The 10,562-nt window shown below is 53.1% G+C and overlaps 3 protein-coding genes across 3 annotated transcripts; 1 reads left to right on the top strand and 2 right to left on the bottom strand.

Annotated features, from left to right (window-relative positions):
- Positions 1–347: 347 nt before the first annotated feature.
- INS49_011534 (uncharacterized protein) lies at positions 348–2,189 on the top strand (the record flags this gene model as incomplete). The annotated part of the gene is made up of 1 exon (XM_043172247.1): positions 348–2,189. One exon carries the CDS (start codon positions 348–350, stop codon positions 2,187–2,189), a length of 1,842 nt encoding a protein of 613 aa, XP_043023992.1.
- Positions 2,190–2,982: 793 nt separating this feature from the next.
- Positions 2,983–4,718, bottom strand: INS49_011535 (uncharacterized protein; the record flags this gene model as incomplete). Its single annotated transcript, XM_043172248.1, has 4 exons — positions 2,983–3,346; positions 3,409–3,653; positions 3,713–3,955; positions 4,014–4,718. 4 exons carry the CDS (start codon positions 4,716–4,718, stop codon positions 2,983–2,985), a joined length of 1,557 nt encoding a protein of 518 aa, XP_043023993.1.
- A 2,201-nt stretch (positions 4,719–6,919) lies between these two features.
- On the bottom strand, positions 6,920–7,294 carry INS49_011536 (uncharacterized protein; the record flags this gene model as incomplete). The annotated part of the gene is made up of 1 exon (XM_043172249.1): positions 6,920–7,294. One exon carries the CDS (start codon positions 7,292–7,294, stop codon positions 6,920–6,922), a length of 375 nt encoding a protein of 124 aa, XP_043023994.1.
- Positions 7,295–10,562: the final 3,268 nt, after the last annotated feature.

Below are 10,562 nucleotides of genomic sequence, written 5' to 3' on the forward strand. Positions count from 1 at the left end.
CAAGTCAAGATAAAAAGACTCACCGTCCCCGAAGTCGAGTCCAAACCCATGAGCTCAGCTCGTTGCTCACCGCCGACCCTCACCAGCAAACCAGGACATTGCAGCCCGTCCCCTGCCAGGGACCACGGACCAGATAAAGCCTACCGTCGTCACCAACTTATTTTCTTGTCCTTGCCGGCACTTGGACTCTCACCTCACCGTCAACCCCGCTGTCAGCCGGGGTGTCAAGTCGCTCCCGAGATAGCGAATTGTCCGAGCGGCGACGAGCTCGAAAGCCCAGTCAACAACTCTTTCTGAGCTAGAAATCTCTCAAAGTGGACTTCGGCAACTTTGCGACACCCATCAGCATGGATGGGATCAACGACCTCCTCAGGGACGCAAATACATCAGCTCCCTTTTTGCAGGACTTTCTCGCCAAGATACCGGGCCTCGGCTGGCTCCAGGGCTTTGTCTCACAATGGCTCAAGCTTGATATTACTACTATCGCGGCCGCTCTCACCATCTTGGGCACCATCTCAGGCGTTCTCGGCTTCCTGCAAACAATAGCCGTCAAATTATACTGGTACATCACCCGGTTCTTCACAGCGTCAGTGTCTATAAACGCGCGAGATAAGCTCAACCGAGAGGTCCTCAACTGGCTGGGCGCGCAGGTTCTCGTACGGCAGGGCACTCGCATCGTCACTGCCCGTTCCGAGAAAATCGAGAGCGATGCCTTCTACTACCGTCGGACCCCGGAGCCCCGGGACGACTACAGCATGGATAAGCGGAAACCGATCCAGTACCTTCCCACCTTCGGCACCACGTGGTTCACTCATGAGCGGAACGTGTTCATCGTGCGGCGCGTCTCGGCCAACTCCTCCGGGATGTCCTTTGTGGACCAGGTGCCGGACGAGTTCGCGGCTGCGCCGGAGGGAGATGAGCCCCTGATTGTCATGTGTCTCGGCCGCTCCGTCGAGCCGATCAAGCGTTTCCTGGATGCCTGTCGCGACTTTGCGGAGAAGGAGCGCGAGTCGTACGTGACAGTCAGAGCCTCAAAGTCTCAGTATGGCGATGAGTCCTGGGAAACGACAATCCTGCGCCCGATCCGGCCGCTTGAGACGATACACTTTGACGAGAAGACCAAGGCAGAGCTGGTGGCTGACATCAGAAACTACCTCGACCCTGCGACTCGGCGCTTCTACACGCAGCGTGGAATCCCGTACCGGCGCGGATACCTTCTCCACGGACCTGCAGGCACCGGCAAGACGAGCCTGTCCCTTGGCCTGGCTGGGCTCTTTGGCCTTGAGCTCTACCTCCTTCACGTTCCCAGCGTGCGCACAGATACAGACCTCGAACGGCTCTTCACCACACTCCCGCCGAGGTGTTTCATCCTGCTGGAGGACATCGACGCAGTCGGCATCAAGAACCGCGGCAACTTCAACCAAGACGAGCAAGAAGACAGCGAAGAAGAGAATGACGAAGACGACGACCGCTCGCACTACGGCCCCCGCTGCCACATCTCACTGTCCGGGCTCCTCAACGTCCTAGACGGCGTGGCCTCCCAGGAGGGCCGGATCGTGCTGATGACCTCCAACTTCGCCGAGCGGCTCGACCGCGCCCTCGTCCGGCCGGGCCGGATCGACAGGATGATCTTCCTGGGCAACATCTCGCCGCGGAGCGCGGAGCTCATGTTCAAGCGCATGTACGAGTTCGACCCGTCCAACCCGTCGGCCCAGGCGATCCAGGCCACCATCGGGGAGGACGAGCTGCAGAAGCTGGCGCTCAGGTTCAGCGGCCAGGTCGAGGACAACACGTTCACGCCGGCCCAGGTACAGGGCTACCTCCTCAACTGGCGGAGCGACCCCCAGGGCGCCGTCGAAAACTTGCGCGAGTGGGCCAAGGAGGAGATCGCCTCGATGGAGGAGGCCAGGAGGCGCGCAAAGGAGGCCGCGGCGGCCAGGAAGAAGAGGAAGCAGAAGCAGCTCAACCTGGTTCTCGGGTCTAACATGGGCATGCCGGGCGGCGTGCCGAACATGGCCCTGAATGGGCTTCAGGGGCAGGTCATCAACGGGATGCCCACGCCCCCTCAGAGCGCCGTCAGTGCTAAGCCGCAGAGCGGCGAGTCCGTTGGCTCAGTAGACGTTGTCTCGTATGAGGAGACAAAAGAGGCCAGGGAGAGGGCGGCTGAGACGCAGACAACCGCAGAGTAGTAATTAACGAGGTATGATGGCGTTTGGCTGGTTTACAGGGGCCGGTGGGGGCCGCGGGCTGTCGCTCACCCGATCAGTTCTTTTCCGGCGTTCACTGCGCATATAGCATAGCAGTTGCTTGAGAATAGACATTTTAACCGTCGCTAGACCCTCATTGGAAGACTGATAAATCGATACTTCGAGTCTCTTATTGGGTGCATCAATATGTGATAAGACCCGAGCACATATTGACTATGTCAAAGTTCACATGGTCTCTTTCAGGGACCAAGACTGGCACCGAGAGTGGGTCTCGGCTGAAGAGCAAGCATTTATTTTTGGAAGGTAATACAGTTCAAGTGTAGACTTTTGTTCGAATGTAACCCTGGTCATCTCACGTGGCCAATTAAGCCTAGTAGTTTCTCAACGTTGAGAGTGACTTGGGTAGGGACCGGTCAAGGTTTGCTTGGCGTCTAGGCTGCCCAACAAGAGACTGAATAATCTCATCAAGATGCAGAACCCGCCATGTTGGGATTTCTTGACATGTGGGACCATTCTGATGGGGGAGCGAAACAGCGATTGCTGCTGCTGGTTTGTTGAACTCAGTCGTCAGAGCTATGGCCCCTGGATCTCAATGCTAGTCCAAGCATACACGTGCAGTAATAGCTAGGTGGTAAGGGTTTCAAATTCTCGAAAGGTCTGTATGGGCAGTCAGAATTAACATCATGATTCATTTCAAAACAAGAAAGCATTAACGCGTTGCAACTGTGCCTTTTGTTGCTTTATCTACATCCCTGAAAGTTAGCTATATATACCCTTACACGAGGTACCTGAAGCCCTTCCTCATGTTGAGCGCCTCATCAGCAGTGGTGCCCTCCATCTGGGCCGTCTGCTGGGCAACGTCCTCCCTCGCCTCCCAGTCGACAAGCTCGCCCTGCTCGAGCTTCTTGTTGAGCCGGGTGAGCGTGAGCCTGAAGACCCAGCACCCGGCAATCGTGACGCCAAACATGGCGGTGACGATGCCGTAGGACTTGCGGAACCCGTTCTCGGACAGGTCCCAGACGTAGGAACCCGCGATGTTGCCCAGCTGGGAGAACGCGTTGATGGCAGCCAGCGCGACCGCACGCTTGGCCGGAGGTCGAGGGAAGGATGAGGAGATCCATGAGTAGAAGACGATGAATCTGTGGTGTTCAGGTCAGTCATTGTTCGGGCTAGAGGATTTGGTGCACCAGTGGAGACTCACCCTGCGTATGAGCTTGCCTGGAGGAAGAGGGCAACGTAGCGGGCGGCGACGTTCAGAGTGGACATGGAGATGATGAAGCCAATCAGACCTCCAACGATCGGGCCCACAATGTGCCAGAACTTCTCTCCGGTACGATCCGAGTGGAGAGCATTGATCAGAGAGACAATGCAGGAGAACAACCACGGAGGGCTGCTCATCAGGAGTGTTGGAACGTAGTCGAATCCAAGAGTGCCAGTGAGTGTTGGCTGTGGTATAAATTAGAAAAGCTTCCTTGAGGCCGCGGTTGAAGAATGGTTGCACTTACGAAGAAAGCGTTGAATGACAGACCGACGACGTAAGCACACAGGACAAGCATCATCAGCCACACCTTCGTATCCTTCATGGCCATGACCAGACCACCAGTCACACCCTGGTCCTTTGAGTCGGTATCGGCCTCGCCAACGTCCTCAATCATCCGCAGCTGCGCAATCTGGCGCTCCTCCTCGGTGAATCCGCGCGTGTTGTGGGGCAGGTCGGGCAGGACGAAGATTGCGGCAATGGCGATAGCCTAAGCTCGAGTCAGCAACTGCCGGGGACTACCTGAAGATGTTGTGAGGACTACTGACCATGGTGACTGCACCCTCGATCCAGAAGAGCCACCTCCAGGCGGCGTGGCCCAGAGTTCCCTGCATGTTTGAGAGCACTCCTGCCCCGACGAGGGCAGAGAAGGCGTTCGAGATGAGGTTTCCACAGAAGAGGATGGCGTTCCTCAGGGTCAGCTCCCTCCTGGTGTACCACTTGGACAGGATGAGCAGCACACCGGGCAGGAAAGCCGCCTCGACGAAACCGAGGAAGAAACGGGTCACCACCATGCCCTTGAAGTCATGGACGACTCCGCTCAGGGTGGAGATGAGACCCCAGATCAGCATCACGATGCTGAGGTACAGGGATGGTCTCTCGAGGCCGTTGATGAGCATGTTGGAGGGGACCTGCATGAGAATATATCCAACGTATAGGATGCTCAGGCAGGTCGAGTACTCGGTGTTGTCGAGGTTGAGGTCGTCCTGCAGGCCCTTGAGACGCGCTGCGGCGATGTTGTTGCGGTCCAGGTAGTTCATGATGTAAATGGCGACGAAGAGCGAGCAGCGGAGGTCGAGCTTGCGCTTGAGGCTCTTCTCGACCCGGACCCTGTGTTCCGGAGTCATGTGGGCGACGTTCAGGTGGTTTGCGTCGCTGGGTGCCGAGCCGGCGACATTCTCGAGTTTCTGTTCGGTCTGCTTGTTGGACGACACGGAGCCGTTGGAGACGGCCCTGGAGATTTGGTCCGCCATCCTGGTGTGAATTGTCTCGTGGCCAAGAAATTTGTGCAGAGACCGGGACAGAGGGCACCACCAAGCAGGGCTTCAGACAACAAGCTGGGAGGGGGGGGTGTGCTGCCTGCAATAAAAAGGCAGGGCGGGCAGGCTGGCCTTATATAGTCACCACGCAATTCTCGAGCTCGCGTCGGCTGTGGTCGGGCGGTCTCGTGAGGGTTCTTGTCCGCCATTCCGGGCAGCAGAACTCCACCAAAAAAGTCACCCAAGGTGCGGCCAGTGCAGTCGAGCCACTTCCCCCCCGCACATTTCGCATTTGCAACCTATCATCCCGACCCCCACAATGCTCCACATGGCCTCGAATCCCCATGGAGTACCCAGAGGGGCGTGACCTAATATCTCCAGTTTTGCCGGGCATTTGCGCGGAACCGTGCGCCTGGGAGTGCGGCGGGCGCGCTGGGACACGCTGGCTCTACCTCGGCCGCTTGGCGGGATGGCGCCGGGGAAGCTCTGGGGCCCCTTCCATGCCGCATGGCGAGCCCGGCCACTAGGAGGGCTGATGCGACGCAGAGCCCCAACATTCCCGAGGTTCCTGGGGCCAAGGTGGGGCGTCGCCATTCTGGGGAAACGGACTCGGTCAACCTGGGGAACGGAAACAGGCCGAGACGCGCTGACCGACGCTGCGCGTGGGGGTCATCGTCAGGTCCTCACAGGCCAAAACTTGCCACGCGATGATATTTTCCCACCCAGAGACGCGGGAACCCTCTGGGAGCAGACGGCACTGCATACGAGATCTTGGTTCGACTCTGGATCTCGGTCACACCACCAGAGTTCCATCACTCGATCACGTCCTGCGGAGTTCACGTTGCACCTCCAAACCACGGAAAGTAAAGGGGAGAAAAAAGACTGGCACGGCATCCCACGCCGCCGTCTCTCGTTTCCGCTTCTGGGCAGGTCAAGCTTCGAGTTATTAAGCAGCGATCAGCCCCCAGACTAAAATCAGGGGCAAAGAGTTTTCTTCCGTCGGCTCGGCAGTCCAAGTCGGTTCGGCTACTGTGCCTCCCAAGCTTCTAGCCCGGGGTTGGCATGCGAGTTTATCCCGACGACATGCCTTCCCCTTTCCAACGGGCTTTCTGCTTCACCAGCTGCAACTCGGCAGCACGACGAGAACCAGACGGACGAAATTAATCTCTCCCTGTGTCGTCTTGTGCCCATGCCTCTGAGGTCCCGGCAGTTCAGCCGTGAGGCTCCCCAATGCACGTCATCGTGTCAAGTTACCGCAACAGGGCACCCCCCGCCAGCGGTGGGCCTGGAGGCTAATTGCCTGCGGCCTGCATTCGGTTTTCCTCATCGGCGCGAGCGTGGGGGTCACGTCTGCAGGTCCTGGCGATTTGCAAGCCAAAACCTGACGCGGTGTAGATCCCCACCTTGTTCGAGGCACAGGACTCGAAGAACACTGACTCCTGCCTGTCCTAAAGAGCCGCAATGCCCAGGCCCGGGCGTGCCGGATTCCTGTCACTCCTGGATCTTGGTAAATCCAGGTTGATAGGAGAGGTATTTACGTTACGTCCTTGGGTGCTCTGTGTTGACGCTGGCATTGCACCCAGGCCAGTGTGATGTAGTCCAGTCGATGACCGAGACACATCGTATGACCTCCACTGGAATCATTGTGAACGTTTCCTTGCACGTTACGACCAGCTGACTTAAACATTCAGCGAAATGGATGCAATTAATGTCTCACTAACAACATTGATACACACTGCTGTTCGCAAGGAACACCTAGCCGCATCTCTTTCCTCGCATGACGATGGGAGAGAAACCAATGACAACATTGCCAACCCCTGATGAATTAGCGGACCTCCTGTCCTTATAGATCGGCCATATCATGCTGTGTTATCGTAAAGTGGAGTCGTTGCCGTGCTCTGGACGGCGGTGTGCACTTGGTATTGCTGCCAGGACAGGCACATTTGAGAAAGTACAGGGGCTATGATCTCGACTTTGGTAGCATGTTCAAATTCATGTTAACTTGGGTGACAGTAGTATATCACCAGGCCGCTCTAGCTCTAGGCTAACTGACGCTCATGGATCTAGTAGATGATACTGAAACCAATTTCCTCGAGGGGAAGTCGAAATAGAAAACCAACCGGCAGCTCATTTCGTTCGGGCTTTCCTCCCAGCCTCGCGCTTTGGTGGCATTCTCCCTTCGAGCTCATCTCGTTTCAAGGCTTGCCGGGATTCGTCTTGACAGCAAATCCATTTGGTTCGAGGGTATCAATCAGTCTCCTGGGAGTCATGAGAGACGACGCTCTGCTTTGCCGGATATTGTAGCCCCGGATAGAGTTGTGATACAGCCGTTCTTCGACATGTCTGATGTGTGCCTTTATGGCTTCGTGTCGCACGACGAGTTTGTCATAGTTTTCAGTTTGGCCGTACTTTGTCACTGTGGAATCTTTCACAGCCGACAGAGTCGTGGGATCCATTACAGCAGGCAGGAACCGCTGCATATCTTCCAGCAGAAGGTCGGCGGCACGTTCCCGCCCCTCTTGCCGACTGCGCTCCTCGATCCAGGTGTTTGATTGTGTTGGTTGTGCCATATTGTGTCGGAGGCTGTACTTGTTGTTTGAGAGAATGAATAAATGATATGCGTGAGAGTTCTACTAGAGACCAAAGAATATTTTGGACTTGAAGGTTGCCACCAAGTTTCAGAAAGAGAACGGGTATTCACACTCACAAAAACGGAGGGTACACCCATACATCAACAGCACTAAATCAATCCACACACCCAATCTACATATCTAATACCTACACGCCTCAATTACATACTTAATTAATATGCATAAAACTAATCAGGTATATTAATTACATGTATAACTTGGGTGTATAGGCGTTGGGTGTTTAGGTGTGTGAATAGCTGCAGCCATGGCGCGCGTGATGTACGGGTGTACCCTCCGTTTTTGCGGGTGCGAATACCCGTTCTCTTCAGAAAGAGACAGAGTTGTTTGTGGCCAGCCGAGCGTCAGGAAAGTGCAACTCACTTATCTCTCAGGATGAAGACCAAGGATGAGAACCTCTAGTGAGTCGTAGCCGGCATTCCCGTAGCTTGTTCTTCATAGGATTCAAGGTATCTGAACCCTGTGCTGAATGCTTTTGTGTGTGGACCGAGGGGCCAATGGGAACCAAGCCTGGGTAACGCTTGCGATCGTAATCCACTCTACGCTTCTTAACTTCAAAAGTAGCAAGTGCGCATGGTGACTTAGCTTTACTACATTAGTTTGTGCAACTGCGAACACATCATGCTTACTCTCGAAGTTATCTACATCGGTCCTATTTGATGGTTCACTGTTGCTTCGATTGTGTGCTTGATCACAGTGTTATAGGCGATCATAATTCTGTACTACAACCTACTAATATATCGCTACCACTCATCATACCAAGATTTATTAAACTAGTGAAAATCCGCGATTCGAACAGTCCAAGTGATACACACGTTCGACTTCCCCAAATCGGACATCATGGAATTTCAATCTTTCCCCCTCTTCCGTGAATCGGACACGGGAGACGTCCCAAGCAGCATGATGTGGCTCGTACGGGGTACTACTGTCACGCATAGCCTCGCTCGACGCCCACAATCAGACGTCGCGACCGACTACTCGAGACCTTCGCACCTGCCCTGCATAGATCATCAGGCACTGTTCGACGACCCGTGACAAGGCATGCACATCTCAACACCATCGCGCCTGAATGTTTTCACATGCCGATACTAATGCATCCATAGAATCATGCTAGCACATGGTAACGCGCGTCGTGCTAAGTACATACAGAACAAACAATCACACCGAATCAAAATAAACACGGCATTTGAGCACGACGACATGTACATGTGCGCAGTTGTAGAATTGGAACCGGAGACACAAGAGCTCTGAGGAGAAGGGAATGGAAGAGATGCTGTTGGCCCACGTCGAGCAAGAACGTCGCCTTGTATGCATGAACGTTGGGTACTATGTGGGCAGATGAATCTCGCCCAATCCCAGTTTTATAACATAAATTGCTCGTTGGGTCAATAAGGACAACCCAACTTTCCCCTTCGTGGCTGTTCGGTTGCCTGCGAGGAAGAAACTGGGTCAGACGTTGGGCAGAAAAAGGATGTTCTCTACGGCAAGGATGACATCGACAGCAATGCCTCCATAAAAATCATGTATCGCTTAGGCAAAACGAAGCTATTCGATGGCGATTAGATGGCGCATCTTTAGTGGCAATGCTATTTTGCGATGAAGCCTCCACTTAGCATACCTACAGTCCGTGAACAAGCGCCGTCTCTTACGTAAAAACAAGGCTTTCCAGTCTAATTGCATGGAGGGGGGAAAATTGATATGGAGGGGAGATTCTCTTGTAGCATGAATGCCTAGACAGCTTTCTAATGTAGTCTACTGCCTACCAGGGGGGAGGGGGGTTTCTGACTGGGTCACGCAATACACTCATGTTTTGATATTCAATCAAAATTTCATAATTCTAGTGAAATGCTAGTAAAAGGCTATTAAAATATTATTAAAACGAAATTATATCAAAGCTTTAAATCATATTAATATTAACTTTATATTAGCGTTGACTATATGTCAGCTAATATTATTATAATTCTATATTAAAAGCTTTGGGTTAAACCTTATTAACTCCAAACCTAGTTCTATTTTTAAATATTTCCATAGTTTCATAAATCCTTTTATAATAAATAGTTAAGCTAGTAAAGAATAAATAAGTAGTTGGGTTGGGAATAAGGAAAAAAAGAGTTTTTTTTTTACCCCTATATTAAGAGTTAATATAATGTTAAGGTTAACATAATATTACAATATATCAAGAATGTTTATATATTAATAACATATAAATAATGCAATGTATACATAAAAAAAGCATGTTAAAACCTTGATTGCATGTCACTATTATATCGCTATTCCATTGACATCGTGGTGTGATGTTAACAAAAACCCCCCCTCCCCCTGGTAGGTGGTGTTTAGGCGACGCCTTCTATTGCTACGAAAAATATACTCGACTAAAGATCGACGAGCTCAGTCTTGGACGTGACTGTTTAGGCTCTTGCATTCATAACCGCAGTCGAAGCACTTGAGTAGCAACGGGCTGGATTGCATGGGTTTGTTTTCAGGGTTTATTCTGCTTCCGCCTGCCTGAATCCCACATACTTAGGACTCATCCGGGGCAAGTTTCGGGCGGCCCCGAGCCTGAATGCTGACCGGATCCATGGGAAATTATCAAAATCATACTGATCCACAGGGGCCTGACAATCTACCGTCTATGCCCTAGGCATCGACGGGAGGATTGATCATCGCCGTGATGTTCTGGAGGAAGGGACTGGCCTGAAGGGGAAGCCGGAACTCTCCACGTCGGTCTTGGGAATCCCCACCGAGGATGCACATTTGACTTGACTCAACCCCAGCGTATATTGATAGTCGTAAGCGTGGCAGTCTGAGCACCATCCGGCACTTGTCTTACAACGACCCGGAGCCAATAGCAAGACATGTAAATGTTTTGTCGCGCAGTTGCTGTTGCTGTTGAAATTCTCTGGAACAAACCTCGGGGAAGTTCGAAAGTTGCAGATAAATTCTATTACTATAATCATAACCACCGCTACGCTACGCGCCTGCAGGCTAGCGAGTGTCTGAACCATGACATACGGACTTGGATGACTCGGTGGCAGACCGAACTCCCGAGAGTTGCGACAGGTGACTCGATGCCTGCGGTGAAGGCGCAGAGATGAATCAAACATGCGTGCCTCCCGTCCAGCTCGGGTTCCTGCGTAGCCACCGAGTAGAAACAAGGATTGCACGGATTGGAAAGCTTCTAGAATGCTTC

This window comes from Diaporthe citri, assembly GCF_014595645.1.
Source record: "Diaporthe citri strain NFHF-8-4 chromosome Unknown scaffold_5, whole genome shotgun sequence".
Taxonomy (NCBI): domain Eukaryota; kingdom Fungi; phylum Ascomycota; class Sordariomycetes; order Diaporthales; family Diaporthaceae; genus Diaporthe; species Diaporthe citri.